We start from the raw sequence: 17546 nt of genomic DNA, 5'->3' as shown, positions 1-17546 counted from the left end.
TATATTTTATTAAAAAAAAATCATTTTCTTAACAAACGTACATGCCAATTGAATAACTGTTAGTGAAATATTTTGACAGTTTGACAGATATAAAAGAATATTAAATATCGGAATCGATCGGAAATCAGATAAACAATCGATTAATATCGATATCGAGACGTATTTTGAAATATTTATTTTTCCAGTTTCGATCTGTACATAATGAAGATCGGAGAATCGATTGAACAATTGATAAATAATACGGGGGATGATCCAAATGATGAACCTATTCTAAAAGAATTATTAGATAGACCTTTGTCGCAAATAGAAAAAACTTTTTTACTTCATGCCGAACGGGGTGATTGTGCTACCGTTAAAAGGTACAGTATGACGCATATTAATATACAGGGTGTCCCTCATAACAACCAATATAAAACATAGTTCAAAATATGACGAAATTTCGAAGCAACCGAACCACATGGGGAGGAGAAGGCGATAGAATGATTTTGGGGTGTTAATTAGTGGTGATTTAACGTTAAAACGTATATATATACGAGATTCATTATATATTTGGTATTTGCGTTATTTATATGATTCACTCTGTATATATTTTGTTTTATTTAGGATTATAGACGAATATAAAGATAATCCGGCTGAATTTGATATAAATTGCGTGGATCCATTGAATCGATCCGCCCTTATATCAGCAATCGAAAACGAAAACATCGAACTTATCAAACTGCTTCTTGTCGAAAATATACAAGTCAAGGTGAAAAGTTTATAAGCTGATATTCAAGAATTTTGTACGGTTATTGAAATAAAATTTTTTTAGGACGGTCTTTTACACGCAATTAAAGAAGAATACGTCGAAGCCGTAGAAGTTTTATTGAACTGGGAAGAAGAACATCATGCCGTTGGTGAACCTTACGTAAGTAATAAAAAGTGCAGTAATGGTCTTCTTTTATTGGTATTTTTTCAGAGTTGGGAGAAAATAGATCGTTCGGCTTCAACGTTTACCTCCGACATAACACCTCTAATATTGGCCGCCCACAAAAACAATTACGAAATAATAAAATTACTTCTAGATAGAGGTGCTACCCTGCCAATGCCTCACGACGTGAGGTGCGTGATTTCAATTGCCTCAACTTGATTGTTAATTTTCCATCGTTTCTAGATGCGGATGCGACGAATGCGTTTTCTCGAGTAAAGCTGATTCTCTTCGACATTCACAAGCGAGAATTAACGCTTACAGGGCTCTATCTTCGCCCTCTTTGATATCTTTATCTTCGAATGATCCTCTATTAACAGCTTTCGAACTATCGTGGGATCTTAGAAGACTTAGCAAGATGGAAACCGAATTCAAGATGGAGTATATTGTAAGACATAATTAACTAATTAAGTTCTATTTGTTCTATATTTATAAGTACACCCTGTGTAGGGGCTGCTTTTTTCCTAAGGGTGGGAGGTTTTTTCTGGAAGTCGCGAGAGATATTGTCGGTTTTTTACAAATAAATGGAAATTTGTGATGCATGCACACCCAATACAAACGGAATTCTTGATTGTGTAAAGTTGATTTTTAAATAACCAAAAATTGAGGCTTTTTTCGGGATTAACTTATAGAACCTTTTCCAAAGTCCTCCGAAAATCCTTCATTTTTATTTTTTATAAAAGTTTCTAGCATCAAAACTGAATGAGTTATGAAGGGAATTGATGTCGATTTCAATTTTCTCGTTGTAAAAAATAAATCTCACCCCATTTAAAAAAAACCATGTCACAATTTGAGTTATTTGTGTACTTTTAATATATTGTGAGTGTTTGACCAGTTCGAAGTAAATATTTTTGAAAAAAATTGAGTAATTTAGTGAAGAACCGCCTTTTCTTCAAAATAACTCAAAATATGTTAATGATACGCAGCATTTTGGGAATTACAAATTTATAAAACTAAAATTTTGACGTTTAATGCGTTCAATCGCGGAATGTACCATTTTTGAGTCCTTTAAGCATGAATTTTTTTTAAAAAAAAACTACAAAATGCTTTTTTGGAGGTCTTGGCTCAAAAAGTGCAGTACATCGTATATTACCTGAAAATTTGGACTTTAAAAAGCCGTACACAAGATGGGTGCCACTTTTGGTCACAACGGAACAAAAACAGCATCGTGAAGATGTTTCAATCGAGTGTTTCACAAAAATAAAGTCGTTTCATAACCATAGATGAAACGTGGGTCCATCACTTCACACTCGAATCAAAAAAACAATCAAAATAATGGACTGAAAATGGCGAACCAACTCCAAAGAAGGCAAAGACCTTTGTATCTGTACGCGTCGGTTTTTTGGGATAATTCTCATTGACGTTTCATCGAAGAAATCAAGTGAAAACGACCGAATTTGGCTTAGAAAGAAGTGTGGTTTCATCAAAACAATACACCAGCTGACACAGCCATTATTATAATGGTCTAAAGTATGAATTGCTATCTCATTCGCCAGATTTAGCTCCCTCGGAAAAGTCTATAGAGCTAAAAAGAGATTTAAAAACTCAAGAAGCAACCGTCGTATTTAAATATTCCATACACACAATCGGGGGAGCAAGACTTCAAAAAATATTCAAACTAGATATTTTTTACGAACTTTTCTACAATATTTGAACACACCCCGTATTTATAGCAAAAATCGTTACTCTTTGTACTACCCATGACGCAAAAACTTAAGATAATAACGAAGTAATTCGAGTTGTACAAAAAATTTATAGGTTAGATTTGACAAAGTCAAGTCTTAGATGCACATAACCTTAATTAAAAAAACGATTTGAATAAGTTGAATGTTTTATTCTCCTGAATATTTTTCCAAACGACTTAATGACATCGTTAAATTTGTCGCAAATAGTTTTGGGCTTCCTTAAAGGCCATTTATACGTCATCACTTCGGGAACCATTCCAATAAATTCAGATTTATTCATTAATATACCGATGATTTTATTGGATTTGTATTTGTTTTCTGAAAAGGGCATTATGGCAGACCCTATCTGCTCGATTAAGTTCGTTTGACTTGTAACGTTATGTTTAGAAACTTCGTTGAAAAATTGCATCAAATAAGCCAAAATATTTACGTTTTCTACTGGCATTAACAAGCACGCTAACAGCAAAAGGTTCTCGTTGTCTTCGTGGTCGTAACAAGCGTACAGTAAAGGGTGATATTTACATGGAATTACTGGTTCTCGTAGTAATTTCAAAGTTTTAAGCAGGGCCCCACTCACGTCGATCGGAGAGTAAATTTCGGTCGGAATACATTGGTTATATTTAATCATATGTGTTATTGCTACCTTAAAATAATTTAAAATTACAAATAATCAAAATTGTAATAAGAAATTTTCGAAATATGACATAATTATATGCCAGAGATTCGGCAACAACATAAACATGGAATACTCAGTTTTGTTTATATCAATTTTTGGTGGAATGTTTTGGCCATTCGAACTGTTTAAGATGATTGAAATGTAGCCAAAAAAAACTATCGATTTATCAACCAATCATAAAGTTTTCTACAAATACCAATGGTAATTTAAAAGTATAATTCACATTTACAGAAACCTTTATCAAAAATAAAACGAGTCATAATTCGATGTTTTTTCTCAGTTGTGTTTTGGTGGAAATGTATCGATCTCAAGTTTACTAAAAAAACTATTAATAAAATTGGCAACGCCGTAACTTGTTCTATCGATGATCAACGCAACTATATACAACGTTGCCAAGCTTAAATTTTTTTAAAAACAATTTTATTCATAATTTTTCATCAAGGGTGGATTTAAAGGGTTGATTCATTATATTTCATTACTTATTATAGTGTAAACTTCTAAAATAATTCTTATTTGCAATAAAAGTGGCATTTAATTATATTTGAATAAAAAAAACGTCTATTTTGATAATTTTTCAATTTTTTTTTGTATTAAACGTGTTTATAACCCTCCAAATATAAGACCTCCAGTGTATACATAATTTAAACTATAAAGTTAAACCATAAATTTTTATAAAAATTAATTTGGTACGAAAAAATTCCAATATATCAAATTTTTCCCCAACAAACCAAGTAACTAGTAGATTATCATCAGAATCATTTCCGAAACCATAATTTATACATTAAAATGTATTTGCATGCAAATTATTCAAAATAAAAGTATAACCTTAAAATCAGTCTTAAGTTTACCAACTATTTATAAAACCGGCAACCCCTTAACGATTCTACCGATAATGAAGGTAACCGTTTCATATAAGATTTAACAATTTACAGTGTTGACAAGCTTGAATTTAAAACTCATACCTTCTTGTTTACTTGAATTGCCTTATCTATTTAAAAATTACCTTAACCTCAACATGTTTCAATATAAAACTACACATATCGTGTATGTGTTCTAGTATTTGTATAACTTCATATCAAAAATAAAACGAGTCATAATTCGAGGTTTTTCCATAGTTGTGTTTACTAAAACAACTATCAATAAAATTGGCAACGCCGTAACTTGTTCTATCGATGATCAACTCAACTTTATACAACGTTGCCAAGTTATATTTGTTAAAAACAATTATTAACATAGAGTGAATTTCTAAAATAATTCTTATTTACAATAAATGCGATATTTAATTATATTTAAATGAAAAAAAAACGTCTATTTTGATTATTTTCTAATTTTTTTTGTATGAAACGTGTTTATAACCCTCCAATGTGTATATATACATAACCTTAAAATCAGTCTCAAGTTTATCAACTATTCATAAAACCGGCAACCCCGTAACGATTCTACCGATAATGAAGGTAACCGTTTCATATAAGATTTAACAATTTACAGTGTTGCCAGGCTTGAATTTAAACTGTTTGGGTTTAAACTCATACCTTCTTGTTTACTTGAATTGCCTTATCTATTTAAAAATTACCTTAACCTCAACATGTTTCAATATAAAACTACACATATCGTGTATGTGTTCTAGTATTTGTATAACTTCATATCAAAAATAAAACGAGTCATAATTCGAGGTTTTTCCATAGTTGTGTTTACTAAAACAACTATCAATAAAATTGGCAACGCCGTAACTTGTTCTATCGATGATCAACTCAACTTTATACAACGTTGCCAAGTTATATTTGTTAAAACCAATTATTTTATTAAAATATGTCATTAAAGGTAGATTTAAAGGGTTGGTTTATATAATTGATTACTTAACATAGAGTGAATTTCTAAAATAATTCTTATTTACAATAAATGCGATATTTAATTATATTTAAATGAAAAAAAAAACGTCTATTTTGATCAACTATTCATAAAACCGGCAACCCCGTAACTGATTCTACCGATAAGGAAGGTAACCATTTCATATAAGATTTAACAATTTACAGTGTTGCCAAGCTTGAATTTAAACTGTTTGGATTAAACTCATACCTTCTTGTTTACTTGAATTGCCTTTCTTTTTGAAAATTCCCTTAACCTCAACATGTCTCAATATAAAGCTACACATATCGTGTATGTGTTCTGGTATATCTATAACTTGTTGTGTTTTCAATTTCACGGTTTTTTTTGGCATTTTTTCTAAATTAATCGTAACATTATCAGCATGTTTTTTACGTAAACCGAATTTTCTTTTCCGTTTTGAATTATTATGCGATGTTTCTTTCTCTTTACTTTGTTCTTGTTTCATATCTGTATCATCTTTTATCACAACGTTTATACCTTTTCCGTCCAAATGTTTTACAACGTTTTCCCTCACGATACTCTTGTCTGGTACAGAATCAAAGAAATGGATACAAGTGCAAACTTTTGATGATTTGAAACTCATAATGATTTCGTCTACATGATGTCAGTATGAAATGACAGAATGTCATTCACTTAATATAATATTAGCTCCCTCTAACGATATTTTGTAGAAATAAAATCTGTATCTTTTAAGGATATGAGAAGCCAAGTCCAACAATTTGCTACTAGTTTATTAGATCACGCTAGAACTTCCTACGAATTGGAAATAATGTTAAATTACGATCCGGATGGGGATATTTGGGTAACGGGAGAAAGACAAACATTAGAAAGGTTAAAAATGGCCATTAATTATAAACAAAAAGCGGTAAGAATTAAATTAAACTTCATAATTGCTTAGATAACCGTTAGATGTCGCTCAGTTACTAATTGAAATCTTTCTGTAGAACGTATTTCATTAATACAACTTTGCCACGTTGTGCACGAAAGTCAATACATTTTATTTTTTTTTTTCAGTTTATTGCTCATCCTAATGTCCAGCAGCTACTTGCAACGATTTGGTATGAAGGGTTACCTGGTTTTAGGAGAAAAAATATGATAGGTCAAGGTATACAAGTAGCAAAAATCGGTATGATGTTTCCAGTATATTGTATGATTTATATGGTTGCTCCTAATTCCCAAATGGGGTCGTTTATGAAGAAACCTTTCGTCAAATTCATCTGCCATTCCGCTTCGTATGCGTTTTTTCTCAGTAAGTCATTTATGATATAGTTCACTAAATACTGTCTGAAATATCGTTTTCTTATAAAACTGGCAACGTCGTAACCACCAATAATGAACGAAATAATATGTTATAGATTTGAGACCAAAATGCCAAGTTTAAATTTACTTCAGAGATGATTTAAAGGATTATTACACATTTTTATAAAATATTTTAAATAATGTAATACTAACTCAATCAAAACAAAGAAAAAATAAGTTTAATTGTTCATTTTATTGTGTTGTGCTGCTAACTATTTTATGGTTAAGTTTTACTTATAAAAAAATATTGACGGCAACGTCGTGTTTTCTAATGCTAGCTGCGTCATGTGAAATGGCGCCAAAACAGTAAAGAAGAACACGCTAATGGCGCGTAGCTTATTTATGATTAATATGATTTAATAACGTTAAAAAATAAGTTTATAACAAATATTATTTCAGCGCTGTTGGGGGCAGCTTCACAAAGAGTGGAAGTTCTTTTTCTCGAATGGTTTGGTACCGATTGGGTGCAAGATATGGTTAAAGAATGGAAAAGGAAAGAGAGGGGGGCGTTTTTTGGGATAGCGGAGTGTGGTGTCATATTTTATGTCATAAGTAAGTATTTTAATAATTTTTATTTTTCATATTTTCTTTAAAGCAATCGATTTCAAAATATATTTAGAAAAATGATCGTCTTAAGCGATTTTATGTGCCAAATTGTAAGTGTTAAGTTTCCTAATTAACCTAAAAAAATCATTCGTTGAGAATATTGCGCATTTGCCAGTTTTATTTATCTATAAAACTTATTTGGAAAAATTGCTTCCATACAATTAAAATTCGTTACAATATTAAAGTGAGATACGATTATTGCAGTGTTGCCAATAAGATAAAACTGTTATTTCCAGTTTTTGTACTATGTTTTGTCATTTTTTAAATTTTAATGAAAGTTTGTTAAAAAGATATACAATTCGGATATTAATTAATCACAATAAAATAATAATACTTCCTTTATTGTAACCATTTCTTTAAACTTACAATAAAACATTTTTCTACGCAATGTAAGTAAATTTTAATCATATTAGATACTAAAGATAGTCTGACAACACTGTTAAGTTACGAACTTTCTAGCGATCATAGAATACTCTGCTTACAACGTTGCCAACTGAGACCAAAATATTTCTCTCTTCTACTTACTAACAACAGTCGATAATTAAATGAGATTAATGTCTGTATGTTGATTTTTTTCAATTATTGAGGTTATGTTGTAGGTATGTTGAAAGAATCTAAATCTGATTTTGCTCGTAGGTTTGATATGGGGTGAAATGCGTTCGTTATGGTGTGACGGGTTGGAAGAATATATATCTGATTTATGGAATATCGTGGATTTTATAACGAATATTTTTTACGTAATATGGTTAACGCTTAGAATAACCACAATCTATATTTGTTGGGCAAGTAATTTATTAAAATAATTTATCGATCATGAATTGAGTCACGTGAGTTTTTGGGGAAAAAATACTAAACGCGGATGACATGCGATAAATTTAATCATCGTAAACAACTACAGGGTGGTACAAAATCTTGTAAACTTGTTGAAAATAGTGTGTTATATATTTCATTTAACTTTTAATGATTCTTGAATCTTATAGTAACATATTGACGTGTATTTTATAAAAAAAATAACTTTATTACAAAAATGAACTAATAGACCGGGCAAATTAGATAAAAAAAATTGTTGGAACAACTAAAATTCCTATAGAGTTGACTTTTAGTGGAGACGTAAAGTTTTCATTGATGTTATGTGTCCTAAAAAAAGTTACGATACAAATTTTAGATTTTTTTGAATTTTCCTCGTAAATGGTGGTTCTAAGCGAAAAAAGTATACGGATATTTTTTATAGATAATTTTATGATCTACAATTTTTATTTCATCCAATTTTTTGATAAAACTCACCGTTTACGAGAAAAATCGAAAATTTAACACTGTGGGAATTTATTCATTTGACATGTCTATTTTGACCGGACTATAAATTGTGTTTTTCCATCTCGGAGGCGAATTTTTTTTATTCCTTCCTAGAGAGACGAAAGAGAAGGTAAAACGACTTGGTACCCAAGAGAAGAGTGGGATTCTTTCGAACCCATGCTACTATCAGAAGGAGCTTTTGCTGCCGGGATGATATTCAGGTATTTAATTTAAAAAAAAAATTATTTTTAATAGATATTTTGTTTTTGAAAAACTTACCTTCGTCTAATCACTTTTTTTTTCATAAAAACCTATCTGAAACAGAATTCAACGATGTTACGACAACATCTGTTGATGTCTGTACAACACAATAAATATAATTAACTTAAACTAGGGTGTGTTTTACACCCCATATTAAAACAATTAGTTTTTATTGATCCGATTGATATTTCTAATGTTCCTTTCTTTCTATACCGAATTTTTTTCAAATACCAAGCGTGGACATGAAGTAAATTCAATCGTAATTGTTGTCAATTTCAAATTATATTTTGATGAAAACAGTAATTAGGTCGAAACATCAAATATATTGACTATTAACAAAACTATCCTTTTATTTCACATAGCATACATTACGTCACTCAATAAGTCGGGTGACTGACACACAGATGGCGCGCGTCTGTCAAATGCATATGACGTACCGAAGTACAGACTTTCAAAATACTAAGTGTGGAAATAAAATACACAAAAGACAAATTGTTATATATTGTTTTCTAAATCTTACGACGGGAACACAAAAAAGTAACAAGGGGACAAATCGGGACGTCGAATCAGCCACTGTAAATCACGCTTGATTCAGATAAGGAAATTACACATGAAACTGTGACTTTAGGTTATTAAAAATGTCTCCAGAAGTACCTCAAACGCGTTTGTTCTAAAAGAACTTTCGAAATATCATAGGAAACGACTTATTATATTCATTTTTATTGTTTTTTTTTTGCAGTTTTCTCAAGTTGGTACATATATTCAGTGTCAATCCTCATCTAGGACCTCTTCAAATATCTCTAGGTCGTATGATTATCGATATTGTCAAATTCTTCTTTATCTACACGTTGGTGTTGTTCGCTTTTGGGTGTGGTGAGTAACAGGGATTTGTCATTGTTTTAACGACGTTTCGATAACATAAAAGCATTCTTCAGTCGCTAATTTTCGTGTGTTTCTAAAGTAATTAACTTTCGTAGGTTTGAACCAATTACTGTGGTACTACGCCGAATTGGAAAAGAAGAAATGCTACCATTTACCGAGTGGTTTACCGGATTTTGATAATAACGATAAAGCTTGTACAATTTGGAGAAGATACGCGAAGTAAATAAATTATTTATACACGATATCGTGATTTATCTGATGATTTTTTCAGTTTGTTCGAAACGTCTCAGTCCCTTTTCTGGGCTAGCTTCGGACTAGTAGATCTGATGTGTTTCGAACTAACTGGTATAAAAGGTTTTACAAGATTTTGGGCGCTATTGATGTTTGGATCGTATTCGGTGATAAACATCATAGTTTTACTCAATATGCTTATTGCGATGATGTCAAATTCCTATCAGATTATTTCTGTAAGTATATACAACTTATTTAAAATAATCAAAAATTACTTACCCTGTATATAAAAATCTCAATTATAGCTTAGCAAATCTCTCAAAACGATAAAATAATAACTAAATATTTAATTGACAATAAAATTTCGTAAGTCGTTATAAAAGTTAAACTAATTTGACTGGACTATAACTTTAATCTACAAATGAAATGCGGACGTTTTTAAGATGCTTAGTAGCGAAAAGTCGAAAATAAATTTGTGTTTCTATGAGTCATAATCGGTAAAAATCGAATGATAGATTAAATAGGAATAAAAATAAATCGATTTTTATTTTTTTTTCTTAACCACGAATAACTCCTAACCGACGTTCTAGGAACGTTCCGATACGGAATGGAAATTCGCTAGAAGTCGATTATGGGTAAACTACTTCGATTCTGGCGATACTCTCCCACCTCCATTCAATATAATGCCAAGTCCGAAAGTTTTACTTAGAAATTTCGGTTGTGATAAAGGCGCAATCAATACTACGAGTTTTAAAGTACGTCATAATACAAATTTTGCTAATTATTACATGCGGTAGATTTTTTTTTAAATTTACAGGCGAAATCTAGAGAAAAAGTACGCGAAAGACACGAAACCGTAATGAAACTATTGGTGAGAAGATACGTTACGGCTGAGCAAAGGAAAAGAGACGATTACGGCGTAACTGAAGATGATGTAATGGAAATAAGACAAGATATTTCTAGTTTGAGATACGAATTGATTGATATATTGAGAAAAAACGGGATGAAAACGCCGCAAATTAATCTAGAAGATACTCAACGTAAGTATATACATTTCCTTTGATTTCAATATTATTTTTAAAAACTGGCAACGGTGTTTTACGGTATCCAAAAGAACGTCATCACTTAATAAAAGACAAACGTACCTGTTGTATGTATATGCATTAATATTCGATAGAAAAGGATGAAAAATGTAAAGGTTATGTTTTGATTTGTTTATCATTGTTAGAGATGTTACAGTTATTTTGTTATATGAAATAATTTTACTATTTTCTCGTGTTGTTAAGTGATTTAAATGAAATATGATGTTTCACGTATTTCAGTTGCCGGGAAAAAGGGGAAAATGATGGAAAGACGTCTGATGAAAGATTTCCATATAGGTATAGTCGAAGGTATAGTTCAAGAAATGAAAATGAACCCGACCGAAACGAAAAACGTTTTCGGTCATATAGCCAAAGTTATAGGCCGCAGGGCGACTTTCAAATCGACTAAAAAAGATTGGAACGCGTTAGTAAGAAAGAATACAACGACTTCCAATCCTATAGGTACCGCCCAAGAATTAGAGGCTAGTAGAATAAAGAGGCAAAGTTTGAGGAGACACATTTTGAGTAATACGGTTTTAGACGATGATAAATTATTGGGTGAGTGAAGGATGAAGAATTAACAACTTAGTTTGTTTAATTTTTCGATATATTTTTCTAGAATATAATCCTAATTTAACGGAAATACCGAAAACGGCGAGAGTGGCTTACGCTAAATTTATGAATAAGAAAATTCGATTTGAATATAAATCGGAAACGGAAAGGATTTCCGAAAATAAAGAAGCTGGTGGGGAGGAAGCTATAGAACGTAAACAATCTGTTAAATTTGAAGGTAATTATTACACTAATAAAAATAATTATTCAGAAAAAATCTTGAACTTTTTTATAAAATGACGACCAAAATATTTAAGAATACACTCAGAAACAGAATATTCACAAAAATTTCGAATATTTTTGTAAAAAACAAAAAGTAAGCGATAATTCCTCTAAATTACACTGATAAAAATGTTGTATTTGAAAGATCTTAAAATTATCTGTGAAATAGCGACCAAAATATTTAAGAATACACTCAGAAACAGAATATTCACAAAAATTTCAAATATTTTTGTAAAAAACAAAAAATAAGCGATAATTCCTCTAAATTACACTGATAAAAATGTTGTATTTGAAAGATCTTAAAATTATCTGTGAAATAGCGACCAAAATATTTAAGAATACACTCAGAAACAGAATATTCACAAAAATTTCAAATATTTTTGTAAAAAACAAAAAGTAAGCGATAATTCCTCTAAATTACACTGATAAAAATGTTGTATTTGAAAGATCTTAAAATTATCTGTGAAATAGCGACCAAAATATTTAAGAATACACTCAGAAAAAGAATATTCACAAAAATTTCAAATATTTTTGTAAAAAACAAAAAATAAGCGATAATTCCTCTAAATTACACTGATAAAAATGTTGTATTTGAAAGATCTTAAAATTATCTGTGAAATAGCGACCAAAATATTTAAGAATACACTCAGAAAAAGAATATTCACAAAAATTTCGAATATTTTTGTAAAAAACAAAAAGTAAGCGATAATTCCTCTAAATTACACTGATAAAAATGTTGTATTTGAAAGATCTTAAAATTATCTGTGAAATAGCGACCAAAATATTTAAGAATACACTCAGAAACAGAATATTCACAAAAATTTCAAATATTTTTGTAAAAAACAAAAAATAAGCGATAATTCCTCTAAATTACACTGATAAAAATGTTGTATTTGAAAGATCTTAAAATTATCTGTGAAATAGCGACCAAAATATTTAAGAATACACTCAGAAAAAGAATATTCACAAAAATTTCGAATATTTTTGTAAAAAACAAAAAGTAAGCGATAATTCCTCTAAATTACACTGATAAAAATGTTGTATTTGAAAGATCTTAAAATTATCTGTGAAATAGCGACCAAAATATTTAAGAATACACTCAGAAACAGAATATTCACAAAAATTTCAAATATTTTTGTAAAAAACAAAAAATAAGCGATAATTCCTCTAAATTACACTGATAAAAATGTTGTATTTGAAAGATCTTAAAATTATCTGTGAAATAGCGACCAAAATATTTAAGAATACACTCAGAAACAGAATATTCACAAAAATTTCAAATATTTTTGTAAAAAACAAAAAGTAAGCGATAATTCCTCTAAATTACACTGATAAAAATGTTGTATTTGAAAGATCTTAAAATTATCTGTGAAATAGCGACCAAAATATTTAAGAATACACTCAGAAAAAAATTTTTTGTATGTTTAGTATTGTATTGTATAGAATAATAGAATAATATTGACAAAAATTTCGAATATTTTTGTAAAAAACTCAAAATAAATGGAAATTCCACTAAATTACACTGATAAAAGTTAGAATATCTTGAAATTTTCTGGAATATTGCGACTAAAGTATTTAAAAATAGATTTACAGAAGGAATATTACAAAAATTTCAAACATTTTTTTTAAATTTGAAGGTGGAAAGGAAAGAGTAACAAAAAATGATCAAAAATTTCTCTAAATTCCTCTAATAAAAATGTTTTTGAAAGATTTTGAAATTTTTTTTCAAATTTTGAGCTACTAATGGAACGAGAAACGCTAAAATGACGCAAAATATTAAAAAATGTTATGTGAATGCCAAATAACACTAAGAAAAATGTTTTTTTAGAAAGTTTTTAGAAAAACAAAGTTTATAAAAATTTCGAAAAATTGATAGATAAAAAAAAATGGTAGTTTTTTCATAATTTTCGATAAATAGGTGACCAATTAACACATAAATGTCCAAAACTATGATATAAAGTCCAAATTACACTAATAAAAATATTCCTGGATTATCTGTGAAATGGCGTCCATAATATTTAAAGATACACTGAGGTATAGTGAATATTTCAAAAATATTCAATATTTTATCCAAAAACCCACTTTTTTCAAATTTTGAACGAGTAAGGGAACGATAAACACTGAGAGAACGTCCCAAATATTGAAAATCTGCTGGATTAATCTTGGAATGATAAAAATAATAGATTTCAACAAAAAATACCCATTTTTTCAAGATTTTGGAATAAATAAACGAAAAGTGGTCACAAAAATATTCAAAACCGATGTATAATGTCCAAATTATACAAATAAAAATGTTGTTTCCAAAAGATTTCCAAATTATCTTTGAAATGGGGCCCAAAATATTGAAAAAAATGTTATGTAAACGTCAAAATACACTATAAAAATGTTCTTTAAAGAGGTGATCTCTGAAATGGCGCCCGAAATATCGAAAAACAACCAAATTGATGTTAGGTTTATAAAAATTCCCAAAATGTGTAGATTCTAAAAAAAAATTCTAGTTTTTTTCTAATATTTTCAATAAATAAACGGCAAATGACCAGAAAAATATCAAAACAAAATATTTCAGATAATTATTTAATTACGATCAAATTTTTTAACAAGAATTGGTATTATTTAAATGTCTCACAAAAAATTAAACAGCTATTTATTTAAAAACTATAAACATTTCGATGTTTCATCTCAAAGGTTATAATTTATGTACTTTTTATAACTTTGAGTAACAAAATTACTTATTAAAAGGATAAATCCTACCTTTCAATCACCCTACCATGTAATTTTCCTCGTTTTCTTTTCCATTCCAATTAAATATACGTAACACAAACACTACCCAAACATTAATAATCCCGAGTTATTTTTAACTATAAGCTTAACTTAATCTTAGAAAAATCGTTAACACAAATTTTAAAAAAATCATTGGTTTGAAAGGTGCCGCGATCTCTAACACTTCTACTGGTAATAGAGGTGCGATTGAAGTTCAAGATAAACAAGACAAGGCACAATCTGGCGATGATTTTATTGCGCAGAACGTAAGTCGATAAATATACAACGATATTTAGAATCGTAGATCGATACGTCAATAAATAACATTTACATCTCTATAAATAGTTTTTGTCACCTCTTTTTAATGTACCATTCAATAATGGTTGCTTTACCCGAAAATATATCCAGGAGCGTAGTTAGACGTTAGCGTAATCATCCTCAGATAAATCACCCGAAATACGTCCCGAATTTAAAGAAACCGTTTTTCACCTTAAAAACAGTTTTCACCTATTTCAACAACACATACATAATCTGCAAATAATTATACTCAAAATTAAAGTTATCACGTAATTCAAAATAAATAAATTATACCGAACGCAATTTATTCCATTAATCGAAATCAAAGTCCTTAATCCGGCTCTGAAGTATCTCCGAGAATGGTGTTGAAAATTTAACATCACATGACATTAGATGTGAGTCTCTGGGTTCCAAATAGATCGAGAACGTTGAGGTTACTATTTTATTTAATTGAAAGGTTAAATAAATGAATCAATAATTATTACATAATGTTACCAAAATTATTTCACGTACGTTAATGTTTTTTAACTTTGTTATACTTTTGAAACGATGTTACCACATCTATTCAAATTTATAAGAAAAGTTTGTTTTATTTGGAACCTGAACGTGACATCACCACTATTACCTAGAGAGATGGAAGGGAGAATAAGCGTTAACATGTGCGCACGTACTCGCTACCATGTTGATCTTAATTTCGGCGGCAAATTTGAAAATACGGTACGTTACTTCAGTATAAAACACGTAATAACACAAATAAAATAGGTCTTTGAGGTCGTACACCTATAAAACTTATTTAAAAATGTGTATTAATTCGGTATAATGCTTCTAACAAAGTCGACATTTTAATATAAATCTGTGTAAATATAATTATTACCCAACTCCAAAAAGATGTACATAATTAATAAACATAACTAATAACTTGAAAATTGTTACATCAATTTTACAGTACATATAATACAGGTCTACTCACCGGTGAATGGAAACACCTTCTATGTTCCAACTTTTTAATAATTTTACACTTTTTTTCACGTACAACATCGTTATTACTAAAAATCGGAACTTGACACCTGCAATGTTCACTAACTGACACTTATAAACTAAGAATACGTATCTATAACCAAAACTATGAAAACACTAGCACGCCACAAAAAAAATCTTCAACACCGAATCACCTGTAACAACGTATAATCACCATTTCGAACTGAAATTATAAACCTCAATTATTGGTATTATTTATATTAGCACTGCAACAATCCCTTTTTGGGACGAAATGTCTGTTTTCGCATAATTTTTATAAAAATTTGATCATTTTAACACATAAGCGCCATAACCTTATAATTTCATGAGAGACACTTAGCAACTGTAACTCATGTAAAGATCAAAATGGTGGCTCCTCGACGCATTCTCCTCTCCATGCCGCTAATTCAACAGAGACGGACTAAATGTTGTTATTCGAGGTCATTTAAGATAAAACTTTTCTAATATTTATTTTCATATCTGTATTGGGACAAGATATTTATTAGGTAAAAGAAAATTTTTATTCGTTATTTGTTTATAAATATACTATCCCAATATTTGTGACAAGTTCATTGTCTATAAATTATTTTTCTAAATTTTTTTGTATATTTATTGTTTTATAATTTTATGCATGCGGAAATTAAAAAAAAAATGAAAAATCACATTTTGATAGGCAGAACTTTATTCGAAAATCATTTTTTTGAAAATCTCTTTAAATTACTAAGTTTTGATGGTTCCTTAAGTTGTTTTAAAAAAACTGAATATATTGATGATTTTTATTTTTGTTTTATGAAATTGAAAAGCGGTTTCAATACATTCTGGCTTCTAATTTTGAATTCCCATCACAATCAAACCTCCAGTAACCAAGCAATCACAGTTATACTGCTTCATTTAATGCCTGAAACTATAGTTTCAAAAAGGTTATTGGGATTTGGTTGTTTACGTATTGAGTTTATTTTTAGTTTTCTCTAAAACATTCCAGGATACAAATAAGGAGAGTCTCCCTCCTTTAATCGAATTAACAACTCCTGGTAAGTGAAATATTTTATCTTCTATCACATACAATCTTTCTAATTCTAATTATTTTCAAAATTGACAGTTTATATCTTATTTCACTCCAATAATTTCCAAGGTTAATTTGAAAAACGTTTTCAAAAGTCTGTACTCTACAAGCTTTGGTACTACTACAATTCGTCTATACTGAATGATATAAAGTTGAAATTAAATCTAATAGATCCGAAATATATACAAAGTGGTCAAATATAAATTTGTCATAATAGAAATTTATGTGAACTTACTATTTCAGACGAACCTGGTACAATTGAGGAACCAAAAGAAAATCCCAACGGTACTTCCTCAAAAAGTAATGAACCGTCTGGTGCAGATGTGTCTCAGATTATTCTGAAACCGGACACTTTAATACTCCAACAAATACCTACTGAAGAAACTCCAAAAACCAATTTGAATCAAGAAACACGTGGAAAACAATCACCGCTCGATGATTCAATAACAAACTACGATAAAAATAAAAAGGATAATAAGGAACCGGATGTTTCTGACACGCATTCGTCAACTAGGGATGATAATAAGGGAAATCCGTTATCGGCGAAATCAAAATTGACAGGGCGTGTACGGACGGGCTGGATTTAAAATGATTTACTTTTAATTAAAGATGTTATAGTTTTCGAAATATAATTTTAAAACTAAATACTATGTTTTCTTATTACTTAGTTGTAGTTATTTAAAAAAATTAAAATAATAAAACAAAA

At 29.6% G+C, this 17546-nt stretch overlaps 1 protein-coding gene across 3 annotated transcripts in view; it reads left to right on the top strand.

The window, feature by feature from the left end:
• The window catches only part of LOC130447378 (transient receptor potential protein), an 18707-nt gene extending 1161 nt beyond the window's left edge, over positions 1-17546 (top strand). Inside the window, exons 3-22 of one of the 3 annotated variants that reach the window (XM_056784172.1) lie at positions 186-359; positions 604-748; positions 812-907; positions 959-1101; positions 1154-1355; positions 5910-6080; positions 6230-6464; positions 6914-7066; positions 7757-7902; positions 8528-8634; positions 9414-9547; positions 9652-9775; positions 9828-10023; positions 10378-10542; positions 10605-10827; positions 11110-11427; positions 11489-11659; positions 14629-14729; positions 16760-16808; positions 17084-17546. In XM_056784172.1, coding sequence (XP_056640150.1) covers positions 202-359; positions 604-748; positions 812-907; positions 959-1101; positions 1154-1355; positions 5910-6080; positions 6230-6464; positions 6914-7066; positions 7757-7902; positions 8528-8634; positions 9414-9547; positions 9652-9775; positions 9828-10023; positions 10378-10542; positions 10605-10827; positions 11110-11427; positions 11489-11659; positions 14629-14729; positions 16760-16808; positions 17084-17427 — 3381 coding nt within the window. In that variant the 5' untranslated portion in view covers positions 186-201 and the 3' untranslated portion in view covers positions 17428-17546. Of the gene's footprint in view, positions 1-185; positions 360-603; positions 749-811; positions 1102-1153; positions 1356-5909; positions 6081-6229; positions 6465-6913; positions 7067-7756; positions 7903-8527; positions 8635-9413; positions 9548-9651; positions 9776-9827; positions 10024-10377; positions 10543-10604; positions 10828-11109; positions 11428-11488; positions 11660-14628; positions 14730-16739; positions 16809-17083 lie in introns of all 3 variants that reach the window. The other 2 variants (XM_056784171.1, XM_056784173.1) reach the window with 2 other exon arrangements.

Source organism: Diorhabda sublineata, chromosome 8 (assembly GCF_026230105.1).
Source record: "Diorhabda sublineata isolate icDioSubl1.1 chromosome 8, icDioSubl1.1, whole genome shotgun sequence".
Classification (NCBI taxonomy): domain Eukaryota; kingdom Metazoa; phylum Arthropoda; class Insecta; order Coleoptera; family Chrysomelidae; genus Diorhabda; species Diorhabda sublineata.
The sequence above is the reverse complement of the archived record's forward strand: the minus strand, read 5'-3'. Positions and strand labels throughout refer to the sequence as shown.